The following is a 26201-nucleotide window of genomic DNA, read 5'->3' as shown; positions in this document are numbered from 1 at the left end:
GTCAGAAATTTTTTTTCATGGTATATTTTATGTGGTTTCTTCTGTGTTCTTCTTCATTGGTAAGATGCATTGTTAATGTCTTATGCCCATCATGAATCTCTCCATTGGTCTTTGAGTGCCCTTCAACTTTGATTCATCAGATATTCTATTACATGACTCACAGCCAAATAGCATCACCAGAGCACTGACGTAAAAATAAAGATGTGTTTTTGTTCACTTGATTTGTTTGTTTGCTTTAGGGAGGAATTGGCATCATTGTAAATGCTGTGCAATCTTTCCAAAACAAACATCCAATTCTGATCCTTTTCTTCAATTCTGGTATCAGCTCAGTGTCCATCAGAAGTGTCTTTCCAAAATAGCTCTGTGGGTTGTCTATTCAATTTAATATTATAGTGAGAATAGACATTCTTTTTACATTTTAGTTTTTCCATTGGTTTTCTGCAATGTGATTAGGAGGACCTTCCATGTTCCTAGGCTTGATGCAATTAATGCACTAGCATCTGCAAACAGGAACATTTGGAGGACATCAGCATTTGTTGGGAATTCTTCCATATGGTCTCCATACTGAATATTATCCATGGCAGTGGGAAACAACTTTGGTAAATATGTTTGTCTTATTTCTTCTTGATATTAATAGTCAGAAGGTTTTTGAAATAATGTTATCTCTGTTGCATTCAAACTTATCATTCAACCAAAATTGATCCTCTCCCGTTATCAACAATGTCTTTCTCCAAAAAATTATTTTTTAGTGTTTTATTCTTTTTACATTTTGAGTTCCAAAGGGACAGCTAGGTGGCACAGTGGATAAAGCACCAGCCCTGGATTCAGGAGGACCTGAGTTCCAATCCAGCCTCAGACATTTAACACTTACTAGCTGTGTGACCCTGAGCAAGTCACTTAACCCTCATTGCCCCATAAAAATAAAATTTAAAAAAAAAAAGTTTTGAGTTCCAAATTCTTTCCCCTACTCCCGTTCCTCTTCTACTCACAGAGAGGGCAAGCAATATGGTATCACTTATACTGTGAAATTATATAAAACGCATTTCCATATTAGCTGCATTTTTTTAAAAAGCAAGAAAAATTAAGTGAGAAAATTATACTACAATTTTCATTTTTTATAGTTCATCAGTTTTCTCTCTGGAGGTGGATAGCATTTTTTCATCATGAGTCCTTTGGAATTGTCTGGGATCATTGTATTGATCAGGATAGCTAAGTTTTTCACAGTTGATCATCATTATAAAGGTGTTTTTACTATGTACAGCGATTGTGCAGTTCTTCTCACTTCACTTTGCATCAGTTTGTATAGGTCTTACCATGTTTTTTCTGAACCCATCCCCCTTATCATTTCTTATAGCATAGTAGTATTCCATCATAATCATTGTTTAGCCACTCCCCAACTGATAAGCATCTTCTCACTTTCTGCCACAAAAAGGTAATGACATCTTAATTACCAAATCCAGTGGCCTTTCCCTTCTTGACCTCTTTGTAACCTTTGGTGCTCTCTTTTCCTTGTTTCTCTAGGCTTTCATGACGCTGCTCTGTTTCTTTTCAGTCCCCATTTGCTGTATCTTTGTCCAGGTCATACCCGCTCATTATGGATGTCCCTAGTGCACTATCTATTTCACTTGGTGATTTCACCAGCTCTTATGGATTCAATTATCTTCTCTAGGTTGATTGTAAGATCTGCTTATCCAGCCTCAACATCTCTACTAACCTCTCTCTAGTCTCACATTTTCAACTGCTTAGTAGACACCTCAAACTAGAAATCTTAAACTCAACATGTCTGAAATTGAATTCATCTTTCCCCAAAAAACTTCCACTCTTTCTGATTTCCCTATTAATATCAAGGGTAGCCCCATTCTCCCAGTCACCTAGGCTTTTAATGTAGGTGTCATCTTCAATCCTTATTCTTTCTCACTTCTCCCCCAATATCCAATCTCTTGCCAAGTCCTGTCATTTCTACCTTTGTAACATCTCTCATATACTCCAGCTTCTCTGCTTTGAACCTACTACCTCCCTGGTGAGGCCTTGATCACCTCACACCTGGTCTATTGCAGTAGAAATAGACTTCTTGTCTCTATTTTACTCCATTCTCCACTCATTTCTCAAAATGATTTTCCCAAAGTGCATGACCATGTCACCTTTAATCCCCATTCAGTAACCTCCATTGTCCCCTTTTTGATGACCTCATCAGACCTACAAATTTAATTATCATTTCTATGTGACTGACTACAAGATCTACATATGCAGTCCTAGTCTTTGAGCTCCAGTTCTACATCATGAATTACTACCTGTTGCTGGAGATTTCAGACTGTATGCTCTATATTTTACACTCAGCATATTCAAGAGAAAATTCATTAACTGTTCTGCTCAAACTGGTTAATCTTCCAAAACTCCCCATCACTGTTGAGGGCACTACCATCCTTCACCTTAGAATGAGTCTCAATTCCTCCCTTATTTCATTGATTTCATTATCTCTCTCCTAAAATGTCTCTCAAATACATCCCCTTTTCTCCACTCATGTAGCTACAACTTTAAGTTAGAATGTCATCACTTCTCATCTTTGTTGTTGTTCAGTGGCATCCAACTCTTCGTGACCCCATTTGGGGTTTTCTTGGGAAAGATACTGGAGTGGTTTGCCATTTCCTTCACAGGTGAGGAACTGTGGCAAACAGGGTTAAGTGACTTGCCCAGGATCACACAGCTATTAAGTGTCTGAGGCCAGATTTGAACTCAGGAAGATGAGTCTTCCTGATTCCCAGCCCAGTACTTTATCTACTGCATCATCTAGCTGCCCCATTTCTCCTCTAGACTGTTGTAATAGCATCTTAGGTGGTCTCCCTGACTCTAGTATCTCCCCAGACATGTGACACTCTATCTCCTATGTCCATGACTTTGCACTAAGTGTTTCCCATCCCTGGAATGCTTTCCCTCCTCACATTCACCTTTTGGAATCCCCCATTTCTTTCAAAACTTAGCTTAAGGGCAATTTTTGTATAAAGCTTTTTGTGATTCCCTTCAGCTACCCGTGCCTTTTCTCTCCAGTATATGTTACCTGTGTTCTCCATTTAGTCTCCATATACCTAATTATGTACATATTGATTTCCCCATTGGAATATAAGCTCCTTGATGGCAATGACTGTGTCAATTTGGTTCCTGCTGCTCAGTACAGAACCTGGGACATAATAGACACTTAATAAATCCTTGTTGATTGACAGATTTGTCCATGCCATTTCTACTTATTCAGAACACCAGGGAGTTCAGATATGGTGGCTTTATTGTCATTTATAAACTGATTTGTTATAGAAAACCTGACAAATATCTATTTTTAAACTTTTTTGTCTTTCTAATTTTATCCTTAAATATTTTTTTTGGGTATAATTTGGTTTAATTCATTTTCTCACCAAGATATCTGTAACTTGTTTTTTCCTTTACTACTTTTCACTGTTTTATGATGTGATACAGCTCACAATATTCCATTATCCTTACTTATAAGATTGTACAAAAGAATCTATGTTCTAAACTAGTGTTATCCTTGGATGCTATATCTTTTTACTTGGAAAAGATATCAGCTGTTTGCTGGGTGAAGCAGTTTGTAGGCTTTTCTGACTTCTTCATTGAAGTGATGCATTTTTACTATACTAGTGGGTGATCTGAACCTTCCCCTCTCAGAATTAGATAAATCTAACCACAAAATAAAAAGAATGAAGTTAAAGAGGTAAATAGAATTTTAGAAAAGTTAGATATGATAGATGTCTGGAGAAAATTGAATAGGGATAGAAAGGAATACACCTTTTTCTCAGTGGTACATGGCACATATTAAAAAATTGACCATGTATTAGGGCACAAAAACCTCATAGTCAAACGTAGAAAGGCAGAAATAGTAAATGCATCCTTCTCAGATCATGATGCAATAAAAATTATGTGTAATAAGGAGCCATGGAAAGGTAGAATGAAAATTAATTGGAAACTAAATAATCTCATCCTAAAGAATGAGTGGGTCAAACAACAACTCATAGAAACAATCAATAACTTCATCCAAGAGAATGATAATAATGAGACAACAACCCAAAACCTATGGGATGCAGCCAAAGCAGTTCTTAGGGGAAATTTTATATCTCTAAATGAATAAAATAGAGAAAGAGGAGATCAATGAATTGGGCATTCAGCTTAAAAAGCTCAAAAGAGAACAAATTAACACCCCCCCCAATTAAATACTAAGTTAGAAATCCTGAAAATAAGAGGAGAAATTAATAACATTGGAAATAAGAAAACTATAAAATTAATAAATAAAACTAAGAACTGGTTTTATGAAAAAAATCAATAAAATAGATAAACCTTTGGTTAATTTGATTTTAAAAGAAAGTAGAAAACCAAATTACCAGTATCAAAAATGAAAGGGGTGAATTCACCATCAACGAAGTGAAAATTAAAGCAATAATTAGGAGCTATTTTGCCTAACTGTATGCCAATAAATTTGACAATCTAAATGAAATGGATGAATGTTTACAAAAATACAAATTGCCCAGATTAACTGAAGAGGAAATAAAATTCTTAAATAAGCCCATTTTAAAAAAAGAAATTGAACAAGCCATCAATGAACTCCCTAAGACAAAATCTCCAGGGTCAGATGGGTTTACAAGTGAATTCTATCAAACATTTAAAGAACAATTAATTCTAACACTATACAAATTATTTGGAAAAATAGATGAAGGAAAATGATAAATCATTATCATTTCTATACATGATCAACAAAGCTCAGCAGCAAGAGATAAAAAGAGAAATTCCATTTAAAGTAACGGTAGACAGTATAAAATACTTGGGAGTCTACCAGCCAAGACAAACGCAGGAACTCTATGAACACAAATACAAAACACTTCTCACACCAATAAAATCAGATCTAAATAATTGGAAAAATATCAATTGCTCATGGAAAGGCTGAGCTGATATAATAAAAATGACAATTCTACCTAAATTAATTTACTTATTCAGTACCGTACCAATCAGACTACCTAAAAATTATTTTATATAGTTAGAAAAAGTAAGAACAGAATTTATCTGGAAGAACAAAAGGTCAAGAATATCAACGGAACCAATGAAAAAAATGCACAGGAAGGTGGGCTAGCCATACCAAATCTGAAGCTATACTATAAAGCAGCAGTCATCAAAACTATTTGGTACTGGCTAAGAAATAGAGTGGTGAATCAATGAAATAGGTTAGACACAGGACACACAGTAGTAAATGACTATAGTGATCTACCATTTGATAAACTCAAAGACTCCAGCTTCTGGGATAGGAACTCAGTATTTGACAAAAAACTGCTAGGAAAACTGGAAGATAGTATGGCAGAAACTAGGCATAGGCCAACATCTTACACTGTATACCAAAATAAGGTCAAGATGGGTACATGATTTAGACATAAAGATGATACCATACATAGGCAAATTAGGAGAGGAAGGGGTAGTTTACCTCTCAGATCTATGGAGAAGAAAACAATTTATGTCCAAACAAGAGATAGAGAATATTATGAAATGCAAAATGGATGATTTTGATTACATTAAATTAAAAAGGTTTTGTACAAACAGAAGCAATGCAGCCAAAATTAGAAGGGAGGCAGAAAACTGGAAAACAATTTTTGCAGCCTGTATTTCTGATAAAGGCCTCATTTCTAACATATATAGGGAACTAAATCAAATTTAAAGAATTAAAGTAATTTCCCAATTGAGAAATGGTCAAAGGATATGAACAGGCAGTTTTCAGATGAAGAAATCAAAGCTATTGCCATATGAAAAAATGCTCTAAATCACTATTGATTAGAGAAATGCAGATTCAAACAACTCTGAGGTACCACCTCACACTTATCAGATTGGCTAATATGACAAAAAAGGAAAATAATAAATGTTGGAGAAGCTGTGGAAAAATTGGAACACTAATGCATTGTTGGTGTAGCTGTGAACTGCTCCAGCCATTCTGGAGAGCAATTTGGAACTATGCCCAAAGGGCTATGGGACTGTACATACCCTTTGGTCCAGTAATACCATTACTAGGTCTGTATCCTAAAGAAATCATAGAAGAGGGAAAAGGACCCACATATACAAAAATATTTCTAGTGGTTCTCTTTGTGGTGGAAACAAATTGGAAATTGAGGGAATACCCATTAATTGGGGAATGGCTAAACAAGTTGTGGTATATGAATGTAATGGAATACTATTGTGCTGTAAGAAACAATGAACAGGAGGAGTTCAGAGAAACCTGGAAGGACTTACATGAATTGATGCTGAATGAGATGAGTAGAACCAGAAGAACATTGTACATAGTAATAGCAACATTGTGTGATGATCTACTATGATAAACTTGGCTCTTCTCAGCAGTACAATGATCCAAAACAATCTCAAAGAACTCATGATAGAAAATGTTCTCCACATCCAGAAAAAAGAACTGAATTCTGAATGCAGATTGAACCATAATGCTTCTACTTTTTGGCTGTTTTTTTTTTTGAGGATTTTCCCTTATGTTCTGCTTCTTCTTTCACAATATGACAAATGCAGAAATATGTTTAATGTGATTGTACACAAATAACCTATATCACATTGCTTTCTGTCTTCAGGGAGGAGAGAGGGAAGGGAAGATGGGAGAAAAGTTTGAAACTAAAAATCCTTTGAAAACTATCTTTTCATGTAACTGGAAAATAATAAAATACTTAAAAAAAAATTGTGATAGTCTGTTCCTTTATCCATTTCCCATTTTACAGTGTTAGGAGCTTGTTTAAATAGATTAGGTGGGAGCTGTTTTGATTGCACACTCTTTCTTTTGACATTTGTTCTTCTAATTTGGTGATTTTAATTTTTGTTCTGAAAGGTTGAATATATGTCAAGTTGATTTGGAAATGCCTCATATCAGTAACTAGTCATTTTCTGTCAGTTAAGACAGTCATTTTCATTTTTTATGATGTTATTTGTATGCCATATACAGAACTTCCCAATTCTCATCTTGAGGAAACTTTTCATGCTTTGAATGAAAAAATTTTTATTAAATTCTTACTATTGCCACACACTGTGCTAGTGATATACTGGTATGAGGCATCTGTGTAATCCAAAAACCCTTATTCTCTTTCATTTCTTAATTCTGACCCACATCTTCCATCATACTTTGTGCTGTGTTCCTCTGTTTCTTCCTATGCGTTGAAGTCACTGAGAAAATATGATTTAATTTTGAGTATCTTCATCATGATCTTCATAAAATCTTTCTACCTCAGCATCCTCTGTAGGTGATTAAACTATAATTATTTTTATGGTAGTTGTGTTCATGTGTGTGTATCTGTGTGTGTGAATGCTCACAATAAACATTGTATTACAAGATGACCATACAGCTCATGAAATGATACAGCCACACAAAATCACTTCTACCAACTCCTTTATTTGCCTCTTCACAGAGAATCTGTGAACCATTCTTCAATTTATCTGTACCTTCCTCTTCTTGTTTACTTTATAAAGAGAATGTCAACAATGATATGATTCACTTCTTCCAGTAGTATTTCCAACTATTGACCTGTTGACAAGATTTGCATAGTTAGGTTAGAATTTGGGCAGCCAAGGGACTTGGAGTCACGAAGACCTGTGTTTGAATTCTTCTTCAGACACATATTAACTGTGTGATCCTAAGCAAGTCACTTAACATCTCTGCCTATATCCTCACCATCTGTAAACTGGGGATAATAACAGCACCTACACACAGGGTTGTTAGAGGAGCAAATGAATTAACATTTGTAAAAAAAGCATCTTGTAAACCTAATATATATATATATATATATATATATATATATATATATATATATATATATATATATATATATATATATATGGTAGCTAGCTGTTAGCCTTATTGATGTTTATAGATGCTCTTAGCACCTTCCATCCCTTTTCTGCCTTTATGTTACTGTCATTGCAGATAAAGAAGCAACTTTCATATTTGTATTTTTTCATGCATTATGATGACCAAGAAATCCATCATGTAATGGCTATGCTTTTGGTGATGAACTTCTTAGTATTTATGTTGACTGCTCCTAAGAAAGTAGATGTAATTTGATACTACATACTAACATGCTATAAGGATAATAATAGTAATAGTACCATTTTATGTTATTTTGCACTTGCAGATCCATGATCTGATGTAATACAAAAAAAGCCAGGTAGAATAGTAGGTATTAAAGTGGAGGGTCAGTTGAATATTGGTAGCAAGGTGTTGTGGAAAGACAGCGAACTTGGAGGCAGAAAGATGGAGTTTAATCCCATTTCAGACATTTGTGTGATTCTTGGCAAATCAGTTAACTTCGGTATGCCTTTGTTTCTTCAACTGCAAAATGGAGATAAAAATAGTACCCACCTTACAGGGTTGTGGTAAGGCTCAAATGAGTTAACAAATGTAAAGTGCTTTGAAAACCTTAAAATGCTACATAAATGCTAGTTGCTGTTTATGGAGCTGTGTGACTCTTGGCAATTCACTTCTCTGGACTTTGGTCTCCTCATATGTAAAAAAAAGGTAATAATACTTATACTGGTTACTTCACAGGGCTGTGGTATAGGAAGTGCTTTGTAAACCTTAAAGCACTCTATAAATATGTGCTATTTTTATTATTATAATACTGGGGGAAAAACATAGGTTGGAAGAGAAAAGTAGACCAAGCCACAATTTCATAGCCCAGTTCTGCTGTGTACAAAGATCTATTTACTCAGGGGAGAGATGGCAACGAGACAGTAAAGCAGTTATTGTTTGAGGAAGCGGAGGAGGGGCAGTGGTAAGCTGAGAGGACAACATCAAACTTTGTAGCATAACTGCAAGACACTAAGAAACCAACCTGCTACTTAAGCAGGCTGGACTATAAAATTTTCTGTCTCTAAGTGCATTGAATTCCAGTTATGGCTGTCACGACTGAGATCAAGAAAGTCTAATGATTTATCCAAGATCACACTGCAAATTAGCACAGCAGTTAAGCACCAGAACTCAGTTTACCCAACTCATAGTACATTGCTCCTTCCCCTGGGGTCCAGCGCATGATCTAAATAAGTGACAGTAGAAATAGAGATAACACAAGGAGCAACACAGTTAGAGCTCTGGGCATAGAGTCAGGAAACATGAATTCAAATGAGTTTAGTCTTAGACATTGACTGGCTGTGTGATCTTGGGCAGATCACTTAACCACTGTTTGCTTTGGTTTCCTCAACTGTAGAATGGAGATAATAACAGCACCTACCTTGTAGGGTTGTTGTGAGGGTCTGATGAGATCATATTTATAACAAATGTTTAGCAAAGAGTCAGGCAATGGTAGGTAAGCCTTGCATAAATGCTTATTCCCTCTCCCTTCTTTAAATAGACATTACATTTATAGACACAAAACTGTATTTTAGGGGTAGTATTCATGGGGAAACTATAGATGCATAACTAGGCAGAGGATTGTGGAGTACAGCTAGGTGAGGGGGTGAAAGAAAGGGAAGCAGGAAGTTCCTTGAAGAACATTTCAATCAGTGTTCCTGGAACAGCCCTATGAGCAAGGGCACTCTAAGTATTACTTAAAAGGACTGAAGATGAGATCATGCATTCATCGATCTGGAAGGATCATTAGTAGACATTTATTCCAACCCCCACACTTAAAGATGGAGAATCTGAAGTCTGGAATGCTCAAGTGACTTGCCCAAAGTCACATAGAAGCTGTTGTGTTTTAGAACTTGTTAAATCCAAGTCTCCCAAATTCTGATATGGTGTGCTATACCAGGACAAACAACAAAATAAATGGACAACGAAAAGGAAACAATGGTAAATGAGGAATAAAGTGATAAAGTTAGATACTTAGAATATGTAGTCATTCAGTACAATTTTAGGGGATGTAATACTGATTATATTAAAAAAAACTAACTGAACATTCTCATCTTCTAGTTACATGGCGGCAGAGGGGGGAACTTCGTGGAAAGATGGGATTTCAGGTAATTAAAGGAGAGATAAAGGAAGACTCTTGACTTGCCTGTTCAGTCATTTCAGTTATGTCTGATTTTGTGACCCCATTTTGGGTTTTCTTGGCAAAAATACCAGAGTGGTTTACTATTTCCTTCTCCAGCTTATTTTACAGATGAGGAAACTGAAGCAAGCAGGGTTAAATGACTTGTCCGGAGTCACACAGCTAGGATGTGTCTGAGGCTGGATTTGAACTCAAGTCTTCTCTAGGCCTGGCACTTTATCCACTATGTCACCTAGCTGCCCAATGGTTGCTTAGTGGGGTTCAAAATTACATACAGAGCCTAGTAGTTCAATATAGAAAAGTTTTAAAGAGTAGATATGATGCAGTTAAATCCAATGAAGGAAAAAGAAAAGTGAGTTCCCAGAAAAATAGGAAAAAAATTTAGGCTAGTGATGTTAGAAGTAGGGAGATCAAAGAGCAAAAGATAGAAATAATAATCTAGCCTGGATTTAAGATTGTGCTATAACTGCAAAAGGGCAGAAACAAATTATGTGCAAGAATTGGAAGGGAAAACTTGATTTGTAGAAGCATACATTTTCCCTTTTTCATCCTTTTTAGATGAAATCACTTTAATGTGAAATGATCACTTTAGTACATAAGTACATGCTTTAGGAATTAATCATCTCAACATAAATTAAATGATAACATCATTTTGTTTTTGTATTTTTTTGGTCAGGAGCTGTGATTGTCTCCACTCCACAGGACATCGCACTGATGGATGCCCACAAAGGAGCTGAGATGTTTCGGAAAGTCAATGTTCCTGTAAGCATTACAAAGAATTAATATTTAATTCTTACCCAAACTAAATTCTATCCAATTGTGGAAGTGGATGGTTTTTTTTTTGAAGAACTTGAATGTAATGAGTAGCACCTACTATGTGTCAGGCAGTGTTTTAAGTGCTGGGGATACAAAACAACACAAAAGACAGTCTCTGCCCTCAAGGGGCTAATCATCCAATGAGAGAAGAGAACACATAAAAAGAAGCTGAAAAGGGAAGGGGAAGGTCCGCAGTGCGAGCGTATGATGAAGTACAGAGGAGTATGGTCAAATGGGAAATGAGGAGGCGGCTGGCCCTTCCTAAATGGAGAATTTGGGAGGAACTCAGCTTTTACTCTCTCCAGTTAGAGGGAAGGATGGACTTCCCGGGGTACCAGCTCCTGGATACTAATAATATCAGGGCAACTCATACACTGATGAAATGTAAGTTCTATAGTTGATGTTGCAGGGTGATGAAATTCTTGGAGATATGATGATGTGCAGAAAACTTCATTTCAGTATTTAGATTTCATTTGTTGAAAAATACCGTCCTGGTTTTAATTTAGTACTGTGAATGTGGAGATGAAATTAGCAAGTACGGAGATCAATGGTCTAAAGCAAAATAGCTAATGATGAAGCAGGTGAGGAAAAAAGGACTTGCCCTTGATTAAATAGACAAAATGACTATGATGAGGAATATCTGTGAAGCTGAGTGCTCACCTTTATTCTTTAGAACATTTTAGGACATAGATGTTTTATAGTCATCATCTCCCCTGCACTCTATTATATTGTGGTCTCTCCTATAGTAACTATAAACTAAACAACTCTTGTATTCTGCACATATGTTTAATATTGGTTTTGAACTTTTATGTCGCCTGTTTGTTCTAAGGAATTAAGTATTACAGATGAGAAATCTGTAATACAGAATGGTTGGTTATTTCAGTGAAATACATTTAGTCTGAGTTTATATTAGATCTCGGAATCTCAAATTCATTCAGCCTCTCAGACATAACATATATTTACAAATACATGTGTGTATGTATCTAGATATATATACACATATTTATATATTTCTATATACACATACATATACACACATGTATGTTTTTATATATGTCCTGAATTGTCATAAATCAGAAATTTAGACAATTTGGGGAAGATTGATAGAAGGAGTTCTGGTTGTTCTCAGTGAAGAATTCACATCTATACACATAACAAAGAAATCAGAGATGCCATGCAAAACCTATCCAATTTTCCCTCTTCTAGTCTTTGTTGGAATTCTGCTAAGACTGGTTCCCCCCAAACACTAACTTCTTGACTTATATGTGAGAGATCTGACCCTTTTACATATACTCACTCTGTATAATTTGGTACTCCTTTACAGAGTCAAGTATGCCAGGACTAAAGTCTTTGTCTCTCTTTCTCTCTCTCTCTCTCTCTCTCTCTCTCTCTCTCTCTCTCTCTCTCTCTCTCAGTGATCCCTCTATTCCGGCTGAGATAGTTCAGGGTCATTTTTTGCTCTTCCTCACCCTTCTCTCTATCCCCACTTTCATTTCTCATGATATTTTGGCTCTCTGGTGCCAAATATAATATCTCTTCCTTCCCCCTGTGTTTAAAATAGACATCCTGGCCTCCAGGGGGAACCATAGCTTAAACATTTACTAAAAAGTTTTATCTTACTATACACCAATCAGTCATTCAACAAGTACTTATTAAATGCTTACTATATGGCAGGCACTTTGCTCCACTCCATAAGTTAGAATCAGATTAGGAACAATAGTTCATATTCATAGAGGGTTTTACATTTTGCAAATCTCTTTACATACTATATTTCATTTGACCACCAAATATTAGAAATATTATCCCCATCTTACCAATGAGGAAACCAAAGCACAGAGAAGTTGCGGCATTGTTACAGTGAAGGAGATAATAAGATAGAGTAGGGATTCTCACTCAAGTTTTCTGACACCAAATGTAGTATTGATTGCACTTTAACGTTTCACTACCGTGCCCAGAGGTAACCAATGACTAACACTGCTTCATGTGTACTTGAAGAGAAATGTGAATTTGACAAGGAAACCAAAATGCTTTGTGAAAAAAAGGCTCCTGGGGGGAAGCTAGGTGGCACAGTGGATAAAGCACCAGCCCTGGATTCAGGAAGACCTGAGTTCAAATCTGGCCTCAAACAGTTGAAACTTACTAGCTGTGGGACCCTGGGCAAATCATTTAACCCTCATTGCCCCACCCAAAAAAAAAGAAAAAAAAAGAAAAGAAGGCTCCTAAAACTCAGTTTGCTTAGGATTCCACCTCTTGACAGGGCTGTGAGCATCCCCTCTAAGATAGTAGAGAGAATTAGCACCTCAAAATCATGGTAACAGAAAGCATGGAAATGCTCTCCCCAAAAGGTTGGAAGGGGAGAAAAAAAACTGTCACCTTTTCAGGCCACCAAAATCCAAAGTAACTGAGACCCGTGCTCTCTTTCCAGTGGTTGAAGAGAAAAGAAAACCTCAAACCCCACAATAGGAGCCCTTGACAAGGATAGTCCTTTCCATGTTGGATAAAACATTTTTCTCCATTTTGGAAAATCCACTAAAAAATACATTGTGCCTGGTACATTACAGGTTATCTCCCTTAGGCTAAATTCCCTCCAACATTTCGCTTTTTTGCCTGGTCCTTAGATCACATGGAAAGAATAATATGCGTCCTATGTGAGTCTCCCTCATAAACCAAAGGTCAGGGTACAGGCTCTTCCCCAACATGTTAGGATGACTCAACAGTACACAAGGTGAAGCTAAGAGACTTCTAAAGATGTTGAGCACAGATCTCTTATATAATTCATCTTTAGAGGAAACAGCTTACCAAGCCCATAGGGCAGAACTAGGAGCAGTTTATATTTGATGGACAAAGATAAGTACAATTTATAGCCTTTATGTAAAAACCTATCTTTTTTGGCAAGTGTAGCTATGGGGCAAGTTGTAAAATCAGTAAAATGCCTGCCTTTTCAGCCTAAGTGTCAAATCTTATGACAGGGTTTGTGGTAGTGCTGGCTGCATCTTACCTCTTACTTAAGCTAATGTCGCCAGTAGGAGACAATAAAAACAATCCCCTTGTCTCCAGGACTTTGAACTGCAGTTCAATTCAACAAATATTTGTCCAGTTCCTACCACTTGAAATCAGTCAGTCAATCAAAAAAGATTTATTAAGTGCATAATAAGAGCCAGGCGCCATGCTAGATGCTGAGGATAGAAAAGACAAAAGAGAAAAATATCCTTACTCTTGAGAAAAAAGACACTGCTAACGTGGTAAAAAGGCAAAGATGGCTAGCTGAACTCATGCTCACTTAGCAGCAGTTTCTTCATTCTGCTAATTTAAAATCAGAACTAATGGCACTAATGGGTTCATTGAACTACTAGATTCTCAGAACTTGGGCCTTCTGTGAATAGGACGTTTCAACATGTGAACTGTAAAACACCCATAGGTGTAGCACCCAAATGGGGAAACTGATATTTTTCTGGGGATTTTATGATCCTTAAGGGGCAAAATATTTAGGAAGCCATTCTATATCCCATTTGACTTGTAATAAATCTTTGAAATTATCTGTAGGGAGGGGCTTAGAATGTAAAATTGGCTTAATTGAGATGTAGGGTTTTGAAGGATTCTATGGGGGCAAAATGTGAGAAAGGCAAGGATTGCTGTAAAGTGTTTTGTTGCTGTTCTTTTATAAGAGGGAAAGACTGAGTTTGTAAATTTATTAACTGTTGTATTCTGAGTCTCTCCATCTTTTTTATCATCTCTGGTTTCTGCAGTTGATTTCCTTTCTGGAAAGCCACCTTAAACTAGAGACAGTTGGGAGGGAATCAGGTATTTCAGTGCCTTGATATTATGGATTCAGTGCCCCTGGCAGTTCTTTTTCCTGGCATCCTGAGTGGGTAGATATGATTAACTACACCCAGGAAGCAATTCATTATCAACAATTTGGTAAAGTCCTAGGGGCAAAAAAAAAAAAAAAGGACAGGTAGGTTGAGAGAAGGGATAGGATATGAGGAGAAAGAAAGAGAAAACAATTGCACAGATGTTGAGGAATGTTCTGGATTCAACCAATCCTTATTCCAACTAATGAATGAATGAGTGAGTGGAGATTTAAAGTGCTTCCTGTGTGTGAAGCACTGTACTGAGCACTGGGGGAGTACAAAAATTGAGCAAATCCCTGCCAATAAGAAGTTTATATACTAATGGAGGTGACAGTACATATAGGAGGTTTCAGTTACGAGTCAGATGGAAAGGCCCTGTCATCCTTAGAGTACTACAGGAAGGTAGATGGTGATGCATCTTCTTTAATGTCATTCCTATTGATAAAAACCATATCAATGTTTGATGTCAAAACATTTAATAGTGCCAAGGACTTTGGTGGCAAGAACTTTTTTTTTTCTCCAGGCCTTTAGTTGCTGTGGCTTCTGAGAAAGGAGCCTGGTAGAGCACCTGCCCAGTAAAGGAGAAGATAGATGCCTGGTACCAGCCGCCTCCTGTTTCTCTCTATGGTACCATCGTCCTTCAGCTGGGCTGGCTTGCCTGCCGTGTGGGTGGCAGTTGGTCAGCAGCTGGCACTTGAAGATTTCTTGTTACCCAGTAAGGCAGGATCCTTTGTATTGGTTTATAGTAAAGAGGAATCTGGCCTGTAATTCATCCCAATTCCCTAATATCAAGCTTACTGTAGATTAAGTTCTCTGCATATATAAGAAATATACTTTCCTATCACACCATTGCATATCTTCTCAGGTCTTTCTGAAACTGTTGGTTGCAATTTATCCAGGACTTTTCTGTTTGTTCTAAGGTGTCATGAATACTAATCTATAAGCCTTAGTGCCAGTTCAATTCAGTCAGTATTTACAGAGACTTGTTAGCATACTTACCACAACAGAGAAAGTGTAACAAATAGTTTTCAAGCACTGACAATGTTTTAGGCATTGTGGGAGATACAAAGATGAATGAGACGTAGTCCCTACCCTCTAGGAGCTTATGATCCATTTGGGAAAATGCAAAGCATAAATCTGGATAAATATAATACAGCATAGAATGAGATAATTCATCCAACAGACACTGAGCATCAACTCTAGAAAGCATCATAGTGCAGGGGGAAGAATGCAAGATTTATAATCAGAAAACTTGGGAGATAGAGATATAGATCTGCCACTTGTTATTACTCGTGTGACCTTGGTCAGTTATTTAATCTCTCTGGGCCTCAGTTTCCTCATCCATAAAAATAGATTATACCAGATGACTTCTATGCTTCCTTTCACTTCTTTTTTAAAAAATTATTATTTTTAGATTTACACTTCTTCCAATACCACTTGAGAAAGAAAGAAAAACAAAAAACCTGGTGTTAAACACAAATAGTCAGTTGAAAACAAACTCTTGCATTGGCCAAGTCCAGTATATACATATACATGTATGTGTGTATGTATGTGTATGTGTGTATGTATGTGTGTGTGTGTATATATATGTGTGTGTGTGTGTGTGTGTGTGTGTGTGTGTGTGTGAATGCTTCAGTCTGTATTTTGAGTCTGTCACCTCTTTATCAGGAGGTGGGTAGCACATTTCATCTTAAATCTTCTGGAAGATTATGGTTGGTTATAGTGTTGCTCAGAGTTCCTAAGTCTTTTAAAGTTGTTTGTCTTTACATTATTACTGTTATTATGCAAATTGTCCTCTGGGTTCTGTTCTGTAAAAAAATTAATTAGGGAGTCTCTGGGCAAAAAAACCCCAACCTTTATTAAGAGAAACAAAAATGGGGTCTACAGTCCATCCAGTATGGTCTGAGACCTGAGATACAGAATTCACAGATATTTATAGGCCTCTTCATTCAAGTATGGTGCAACAATGTCTAGAAGCTAATTCATACAAGATTGCATTATACAGGTCACTGTGTCCTAACTCCGTGCCATCCTAACTTTGCACGTCCCATGATGTATCAATCAGCCCTTTACAGGACTTTCTCACTTTGTCATTTTAATATAAAGATTAATACATAGGTGTGGATTATTATAGTCACATGCTTAAGATACCCACTTTATAATGATTTAGTTACACTTCTACGGTTAACCTAGAAATTTCCCTGGGATGATTTCATAGTTTGGTTACACACAGATTGTGTTATTTGGTGTTTTTTTTAACCTATAACTATGCTCTTACTATAAATCACACAATTATTTCTTCTCCTAATGATTATAGCTGACAAAAGATTAGCAACGCAATATAGAGCAAAGCCCTCAACGCATTGTTGATTTTTTCCACTTCACTCCGCACCAGCTTTCTTAGGTTTTTCTGAAACATCCCCTTTCATCATTTCTTCTAGCACAGTAGTATCCCATTTATATTAATAATATACCATAACTTATTTAGGTATTCCTCAATTTATTGGTACCTCTTCTGATTCTGAGTTCTTTGCCACCACAAACATTGCCACTATAGTGATTTTTGGATATATGGGGTCCTTTCCTTTGATCTCTTTTAAGTATAGAACTAGTAGGGTCAATGAGTATTTATAGTTTAATAATGGGTTTTTTAGGATATAGTTCCAATTGCTTTCCACAATGGCTAGATCAACAGTTTCACATCTCCATCAACAATACTTTAATATATTTGTTTTCCTGTAGCTCCTCTTACACATATCATTTTGATTTTCTTGGTCAACTTTGTTAACCTGATGAGTATAAGGTGAAACTTCAGAGATGTCTTAATTTTTATTTCTCTAATTATTAGTGATTTGTAGTATTTTTGATATCACTTTTGATATAGCTATTGGATTTCTTCCTCTGAAAACTGCGCATGTTTAGCCTTTGATTATCAATTAGAGAATGACTCATTCTTATAAAATTGAAAATTTTGAAAATGAAACTTTTATATATACTGGTTCAGCTATTCTGTAGAGCAATTTGGAATTGTGCCCAAAGGGCTATAAAACCATGCATACCCCTTGACCAAGCAATACCACTACTAGGTCTGTATCCCAAAGAGATAAAAAACAAAAAGGAAAAGACTTATATGTACAAAAATATTTATAGCAGCTCTATTTGTTGTGTGTAACGAATTGAAAATTGAGGGGAATGTCCATCAGTTTGGGAATGGCTGAACAACTTGTGGTATATGGTTGTTGATAGAATCCTGTTGTACTATATAGAAATGATGAACAAGGTGCTCTCTTGAAAAACCTGGAAAACTTACATGAACTGATGCAAGTGAAATGAGCAGAACACAGGAGAACATTGTATGTCTTAGCAGCAATATTATATGATGATCAACTCTGTATGACTTAGTTGTTCTCAGCAGTACAATGATCCAAGACAATTCTGAAGGACTTATGATGAAAAATGCCTATCCATCTCTAAAGAATTGCAAATGAAGCATACTTTTCTTTATTTTCTAATTTTTCTTGTAGTTTTTTGTCTGTGTTTTCTTTTACAGAAGAACTAATGTGGAAACTGTTTTTCACTGACTGCACATGTCTACCTATATCAATTGCTTGCCTTCCTCCGTGAGAGGGAGGGGAAGGAGAGAGGGAAGGAAATTTGGAACTCAAAAAATTTAATAGTATTTTATTTTTTCCCAAGTATATGTAAAGACAATTTTACCGTTCATTTTTAGAAGATTTTTAGTTCTAAATTTTTCTCTCTCCCTCTATCCCTTCCCCTTTTCCTAAAATGGCAGGCAATTTGATATAGCTTATATATGTTCAGTTTGTAGAACATATTTCCATATCAGTCACAGTTGTGAAAGAAGAAATAGACCAAAAGGAAAAAATCATGGAAAAAAATAAAGTGAAAAAAGGATGCTTCAATCTGCATTCAGAATCCTTCAGTTCTTTCTCTGGATATGGATAGCATTTTCCTTCATGAGTCCTTTGTAATTGTCTTGGATCATTGTGTTTGGTGAGAGGAACTAAGTCTATCATAGTTAATCATCACACAATGTTGCTGTTTACTGGTACAATATTTTCTTAGCTCTGCTCATTTCACTTTGTATCAGTTTGTACAAGTCTTTCCAGGTTTTTCTGAAATTCTGCCTGCTTACCATTCTTATAGCATAATAGTATTCCATTACATTCATATACCATAAACTTTCTCAGCCATTCCCTAATTGATGGGCATCTCCTCAGTTTCCAATATTTTACCACCATGAAAAGAGATGCTGTAAAGTATCACTGGATCAAGGGTATGCAGAGTTTGGTTGCCCCTTGGGCATAGGAACTCAAAAATTAAAAAAACAATAACAACACAAATGTTAGAATTGTTTTCACATGTAATTGGGGAAAGAGAAGACTTATATGAACTCATGCAGAGTAAAGTAAGACAGAACCAGAATATTGTACACAGTAATAGCAATATTGTAAGGATGTTTATTGTGAAAGACCTAGCTACTCTGATAAAGACAATGATCCAAGACAGTTCCAAAGGACCCATGATGAAAAATGCTCTCCACCCTCACTGAGAAAACTGATGGACACTGAGTGCAGATTGAAGCATACTTTTTAAACTTCCCTTATTTCTTCCTGTGTTTTTTTGTGTTTTCTTCTGCAGCATGACTAATATGAAAATATGTTTTGTATGACTTTAACATGTACAATAATATATTGCTTGCCTCTCAATGGACAGGGGAAGGGCAAAAGGGAGAAAATTTGGAACTCAAAATTTTAAAAAAATGAATATTAAAATTTTTTTACATATAATTGGGAAATATTTTATTAAATAAAAAAGAAATGGAGGTGAAAAGTATTCTGGGATCAAAAACTATATGAAACCAAGAAAGCCACTCAGTTAGGAAATCTTAGGGAATGTTTATGGAATATAGAATAGTCCAGTCTGACTGAAGCAAGCAAGTGAAAAAGTATAATCATATGATCTAGATTCCTTCTCTCTCAAGCTAGAAGGAACCCGAGAGACCATCAAGTTCAACTCCTTAAGTTTCCAGATAAGAGAACTGAGGCCCACAGAGGTTAAGTGACTTGCTAAAGTTAGAAAGATAGTAAATGTCAGAGCACAAATTCAAACCTCGGTTGTCTGACTCAAGAGTTAGCCTGTTTCTCCTGTACCCTGCTGCCTTAAAGCCATATTATGAAGGATCTTGAATGTCATGGTGAAAAGTAACAAAATTAATTTTACCTGAGTACTCTTAACAATTTACATGACATATAGTTCTAGACAGAAGAACTAGGACCATTTGTATATACATATATACATATGTAGGCTCAAAACAAAGAACAGTGTTCTAAGAAATTCCATCCAAAATTGGGATGTGCTCTTTTTATGAGGTTCCATGTCATAGGAACTATTTAGTTAAACGTTAGATGTGATTTTGCCAAGGTGACTTGAGTAGCAGAGCTGTCATTCTAACTCTTTATTTTTAAATCCAGTAGTCTAATCTTTCCATTGGGTTTCAATCATATCTCTGTGGCTTACTTGATTTTTGGATAAGTCACTTAATCTTTTGAGACTCAGTTTCCTAACCTCTAAAATGAGGTAGTAGAACTATATTGTACCTAAACTCCCCTCTATCCTTTGAATTCTAAGATCTATGATATCACTTGATCTTCTCAACAGGTAAGATAGGTCAGGGATTATTACCTCTGTTTTAAAGAAGAACTAAGGGTTAAAAGTTAAATGACAGCCAAAGCTAGTAAGTAGCAGAACTGGATTTGAACCCTGCTCTTCTCACTCCCAGTTCTAATGCTATATGTTAAATTATCTTAAGGAACCTCCTAACCTCTAAGATTCTATGAGTCTAACTAATGGTTAAGTAGTTTGAAATTAGACAGTCCTCTGTAAATGCAAAACAAAGTTGTTATGATTTGTTTATGCTACCTAATTTGTAAGATTTTCCCACATTTTAAAGTCTTGCTCTTTTCTTTTCCCTTTCTAAAGTGCATTAGTTACTATGGAAACAGTGATGTCATTGGGATTCATTGCTATGTGCAGAGTTTAGTGGTATCTACAAGTATAATATAACTTTAATTTAAATGATTGCTGGATGCTTAGGACAGAGCAGCTTCATTTGGGCAAATGATTGAAGCAGGAGAAGAAAAGAGCTGCTGAATTTTTCATCCCTTGTCTGAAAGGTTTAATCCCTAACAAATCTTTGATCAGTCTACTTACTAATAGTTGATGGATAAACATTCTGTAGAGTACATCATCCTTGATTTTTCAGCTTTAAAGTACTGTGTGTGTTAGATTCATTATTTGTCTTATTCTTATTTCCTTTTATTATATACATCTCCACAGGGCAGACCTGAAGCATAATTGTGAAGGGGTTTATTTGAAGGACTATTTTGGTTCCTCAGTGTTTCCATGGCTTATGCCAGTAGGGGTGTTGTTGCCATGCCACCTCCCTACCAGTCACTGAAATATAATACCTCTTGAACTGTAAGACCTGTGATATCACTTAATCTTCACACAGATAAGGTAGATCATGGATTATTATCTCCATTTTTAAAAAGGAATTTAGGATTAAAAGTTAAATGAGAACCAAAGCTAATAAGTAGCAGAACTGAATTTGAACCCTGATCTTCTCACTCCAAGTCTAGTGCTCTATGTTGAATGATCTTGAGGAACCTTCTAGTACTTAAGTATGAATCTAATTAATGGTTCTCTCTCCTCTCTGAGCCATAGATGGTGATTAGATCATCTCAATGCAACAAGTATTTTTTTCATTCATTCAACAAAATTTTAAAAGACCTAGAGGCAAGCCTTTTGCTTATTGGGTGTCTTTGGAGGATCTGAAGAAGTACACGAATCACTACATTGTTACAGAATGAGGAGGCATGGAGGTATTGTGTAGGCAAATTGATGGGGCAGCTAGGTGGCTAAGTGAATAGAGCTCTGGCCTTGGGATCAGGAAGACTCATCTTCATGAGCTTAAATCTGACCCCGGGTACTTTCTAGCTGTGTGAACCTGGGCAAGTCACTTCACTGTTTGTCTCTGTTCCTTATCTGTAAAATGGGCTGGATAAGGAAATGGCAAACCACTCCAAGTAGCCTTGCCAAGAGAACCTCAAAAAGGGGTCACAAAGAGTCTGACACACCTGAAATGACTCAACAACATACTCACATTGATGAGACTGATGAGAGTCAGGTGGCATGGTGGAGGCAGTGCTAGACTGGGCAATGAGAAAGATCTAGGTTCAGATCCACTTTGAATACTGGTTGTATGACATCAGGAAATTTGTTTAGTTTTGTTCAGTTTTGGTTTCCTTACGTGTAAAATGGGGCATCTGTAAAAATAAAAGCACCTACTTTGCAGAGTTGTTTGTGAGGATCAAAGGATATGAAGGATGTTAAGCACTTTGTAAACCTTGAAGGGATTTATAGATACTAGCTGCTATTATGATGATGATGAGATCACAGGAGTATGTTCAGAGAACTAGCCCTCTTCCTATATTTTTTATAGCTTGCCTCCTGTTCACTAAGATTTTCCTTAACAATAAAGGCGTGAGATTCTCCCAATGCATGAATTATGCTTCTGTAGCAAATTAGACACCTCTGGGCATTTTATTAATTCTTTCAGGTTACCAGACCATTTAGGATAGTATACTGAAACACATAAATGACTAACTTATGGGATCCCAACTTATAGACCTAAGTGCTTAGATTTTTTTTAAAAATTGTCTCAATAAGTGATGAAATATATTCGTGTTTAAATAAAAGGTTCCTAGAGATTTGGAATTGTTCCATTGTTTACTGAAAGCAAATTTTTCTCATGAGATCATAAAATTATAACATAGGGACCTTCAGAAGTCATTTAGGCTAACCCAGAAGTTCTCAAAGCACGATCCTTTCAAGGGTGTCCATGAAGACAAAACTTTTTCATAATGGTAAATACTATGATATTTACATTTCTAATGTAAATATCAACAGACAAAATGGCTAGCCTTTAATAATAATGACTACCATTGATAGAATGCTTTAAGGTTTGCGAGGTGTTTTACAGATATATAATTTGTTACTCACAATAACTCTGGAAGGTAGGTGTGATTATTACCTTCATTTTAAAGGTGAGGAAACTGAGGCTTAGGTTATGTCTTTCACAGGGTTACATAGCTAGTAAATAAGGCAGAATTTGAATTCAGGTCTTTCTGACTCCAGGTCCAGTGTTCTATCATTCTATCCATTGTGCTACCTAGTTGCCTCTTTAAAAGATGTAACCCACATAAAGAAAAGCTCTTGTGGTTGGAGCAGGGGGTGCTTTGGTCCCTCATTACTTTGTTGTTGTTTTTTTGGTTGGTTTTTTTAGTTTTGGTTTGGTTTGTTTTTTTGCGGACAATGGGGGTTGTGACTTGCCTAGGGTCACACAGCTAGTAAGTGTCAAGTGTCTCAGACTGAATTTGAACTCAGGTCCTCCTGAATCCGGGGCTGGTGCTTTATCCACTGCGCCACCTAGCTGCCCCCCCCCCCCGTTACTTTGTAAGAGTATAAAGAGAAGAGAGTAAGCATTTATATAGTGTCTTACTATGTGTCTGGCACTGTGCCGAGCAATTTACAATTATTTTCTCATTTGATTCTCATAAGGCCCCTAAGAGGTAGATGCTATTATTATCTTCATTTTATAATTGAGGAAACTGAGGCAGGTAGAGGTTAAGTCATTTGTCTGGGGTCACAAAGCTAAGAAGTGTCTGAGGTCATATTTGAACTTGGCTCCAGTCCCTTTTGAGACCAACACGTTTGAGAACTGCTGGCCTATCCCTTTTCCTCCAAAATGAGTAAATTTTGCCTACACCTTTCTTAAGATTCAGAATGGGAAGGGCTATCAGAGATCAGTCTGACCTTTTCATTACAAATGAAACCCAAAGAGGTTGAACAAATAGCAGAACTAGCAGTTTAAATGCAGGCCATCTTACCCTGAGACACATGCTCTCCCCACTAGACCGCACTGCCCCTCACACAGGTTTATCATGTTGCCAGATCTCATAAGGAACAAACATTCCATCATTTGTTCTTGGCTTCTGCCTCTGTAACAGTCTTCAAGTCTAGGAAGTTCTTCATTATGTCTGTCTAAATCTCCATTTAAGCCTATTTCTGCCCTTTCCTTCATGGAGATGGAGAACATCTGTTCAAAATCTTCTTTATGAGGTTGCTTCCTGTACTTGAAGACAGTAATGTTCATCTTTGATCTTGAAGATCTCTTATCATTAAAAGTAACTCACTTCTGGGGCAGCTAGGTGGCGCAGTGGATAAAGCACCAGCCCTGGATTCAGAAGGACCTGGGTTCAAATTCGGCCTCAGACCCTTGACACTTACTAGCTGTGTGACCCTGGGCAAGTCACTTAACCCCAATTGCCTCACCAAAAAAAAAAAAGTAACTCACTTCTAAAGTATAAATCCTAATAAAGTATCCCCAAAAGGGCAAGCTTTATTGTTGCCACCATGACAAAATGCCACATTGTATTAAAACCTGCTGACATTTGCTACACTTTTGAGGTGCAGCAGATAGATAGTGAGAGGGCAATACTGCAAATACATTTGTGCACATGGTTTGAGGTGAGGCAGAATAACAGTTTGGGTGGCTTTAACTCAAGTACACAGCAGAGGGTCACTTTCCACTTGCTGTCCTTCTTCCCTTCCCCATAAACCAGCTAGTCTGTTGGTATCCCAAGCTGTAGCCATGACAAGGGAGTCATTATGTATAGTGGAACTCAGAGGTGGAATCCAGCCTGGGACTAGAGAGAGGAAATGGGAGGTGGGTGGTCTGCAGGACCAGAAGAGGCAGGTGAGGTTGGGGGCTGGTTCCCAGAGGTTCAAAAGGAGGATGGCTAGTTTTGAAGGTGGGAAATAATTGTAATTTCTTTACCCTGAACCCTGGCAAGGATACCTCAGCCTTAAGAGTGATCAAAACATCACAGTTTACAAGAAGCAATTCCTTCTTTTTCTTTCTGGTTTCTTGCTAAGCCTTTATTGCTTTGTACACTTCTTTTTTCCTTCTGAAAATCTGTTTGAGATCCTCTTAGCAGGTTCTTTTAACATATAAGCCATGAAAAATATTTTTAGTGATGCCATGTGTTTAATACTTGGATTTCTTATAATAGCTGACATGAGGTTTGTGAAACACCATCTTCAAGACAATCTTGAGAGCAAGCGGCTTACATCTTCCCCATTTTATAGATGAGGAAAACTGAGGCCCTGTTAAGTGTGGTTAAGTGACTTGACCAAAGTCTGAAGTCAGGCTCAAACCCAGGTCTTTCTGGGTCCAAATCCATTCTTATTTCCCCTTTGCCAAGCGTCTTCATTCCAGATGATGTTTGGCTATTTACAAAAAAAATAAAATCCACCTTCAAAATGTGTAAAGAGACAGCCCAGTATAATGGAAAAAGCATCCGACAGAATCAGGGGACCTGTGCTAGGTGAGGCTTTGTTGCTCAGTAACTTTTGTGTCCCCATGCAGGTGATTTAAGACCTCTAAACTTAAGATTTCTCACTGATAAAATAGGAACGATGGTATCACTCACTCACACACACACACACACACACACACACACACACACACACACACACACACACACACACACACACACACCCCTCCCAGCAAAGGCCTCTTGTGAAGAGGTAATTTTTTTAAAATGACTTAAAAACCCTTTGTAACAACACATAGTTTGACATGTCACATACTAGGGTGGGGTGACTATAGCAAGGAATGTAGAAGAGGGAGGTCTTATGCAGAGGAGAAGACTTGGTGACTGATGAGAAAGGCAAATGAGGCCCAGATGAAAGATTACTCTGAAGTCTGAGCTAGGGTTGATTAGGGGAACGCTTTCCATTGACAGAAAATAACGGAAGTGGGGGAAAGGAGGTGGTTTTAGTCATCATGACTCCTCCCTTCCCCTCTCTTCTTTCTCCTTTCATTCTAATCAGTTGGCAGGTCCTATTGGTTCTATCTCTAAAATAGCTCTGGCCTCTCAGATCTCTCTGCAACCACCTTAATCCAGGCCTTCATCTCTTCTCCCCTGAACTATTGCAATAACCTAATTGATCTTCCTGTCTTTAGTTTAAATCCCTCTCTAATCTACCCATCACACAGTCCCTAAGTAATTGTTCATACATTTTGTGCTATCCTGTCACTCCATCACTCAAAAGTTTTTAATGACTTCCTATTGTTTGACTAGTAAAGATAGATTCCTGATCTTGAGGACTGGAACCTAGCATTCAGAACCCCCCCACACAATCTAACTTCAACCTCACTGCCCAGTGTTATCTCCTACTGTTCCTTTTTGTGTACTAGATATTCCAGCCAAACTGAACTATGTGCTATTCCTTATTCTCATTCTGCCTACCTCAAGGTCTTCTCTCATGTCATCCACCCCCCAATCCCCAGCCATGTCTGGAATGGATTTCTCTTTCTTCCTCCACCTCATCTCTATTTATTGAAGACTTACCCTTCTTCCTTGAAGACCCATCT

The 26201-nt window shown here is 36.9% G+C and overlaps 1 protein-coding gene across 1 annotated transcript in view; it reads left to right on the top strand.

The window, feature by feature from the left end:
* NUBPL (nucleotide binding protein like) overlaps window positions 1-26201 on the top strand; it is a 340415-nt gene that overhangs the window by 252991 nt on the left and 61223 nt on the right. Inside the window, exon 9 of the mRNA XM_043980572.1 lies at window positions 10687-10772. Coding sequence (XP_043836507.1) covers window positions 10687-10772 — 86 coding nt within the window. The remainder of the gene's footprint in view (window positions 1-10686; window positions 10773-26201) is intronic.

Source organism: Dromiciops gliroides, chromosome 2, assembly GCF_019393635.1.
Source record: "Dromiciops gliroides isolate mDroGli1 chromosome 2, mDroGli1.pri, whole genome shotgun sequence".
NCBI lineage: Eukaryota > Metazoa > Chordata > Mammalia > Microbiotheria > Microbiotheriidae > Dromiciops > Dromiciops gliroides.
Note: the sequence above shows the minus strand (reverse complement) of the source record. Positions and strands in the feature narration are given on the sequence as shown.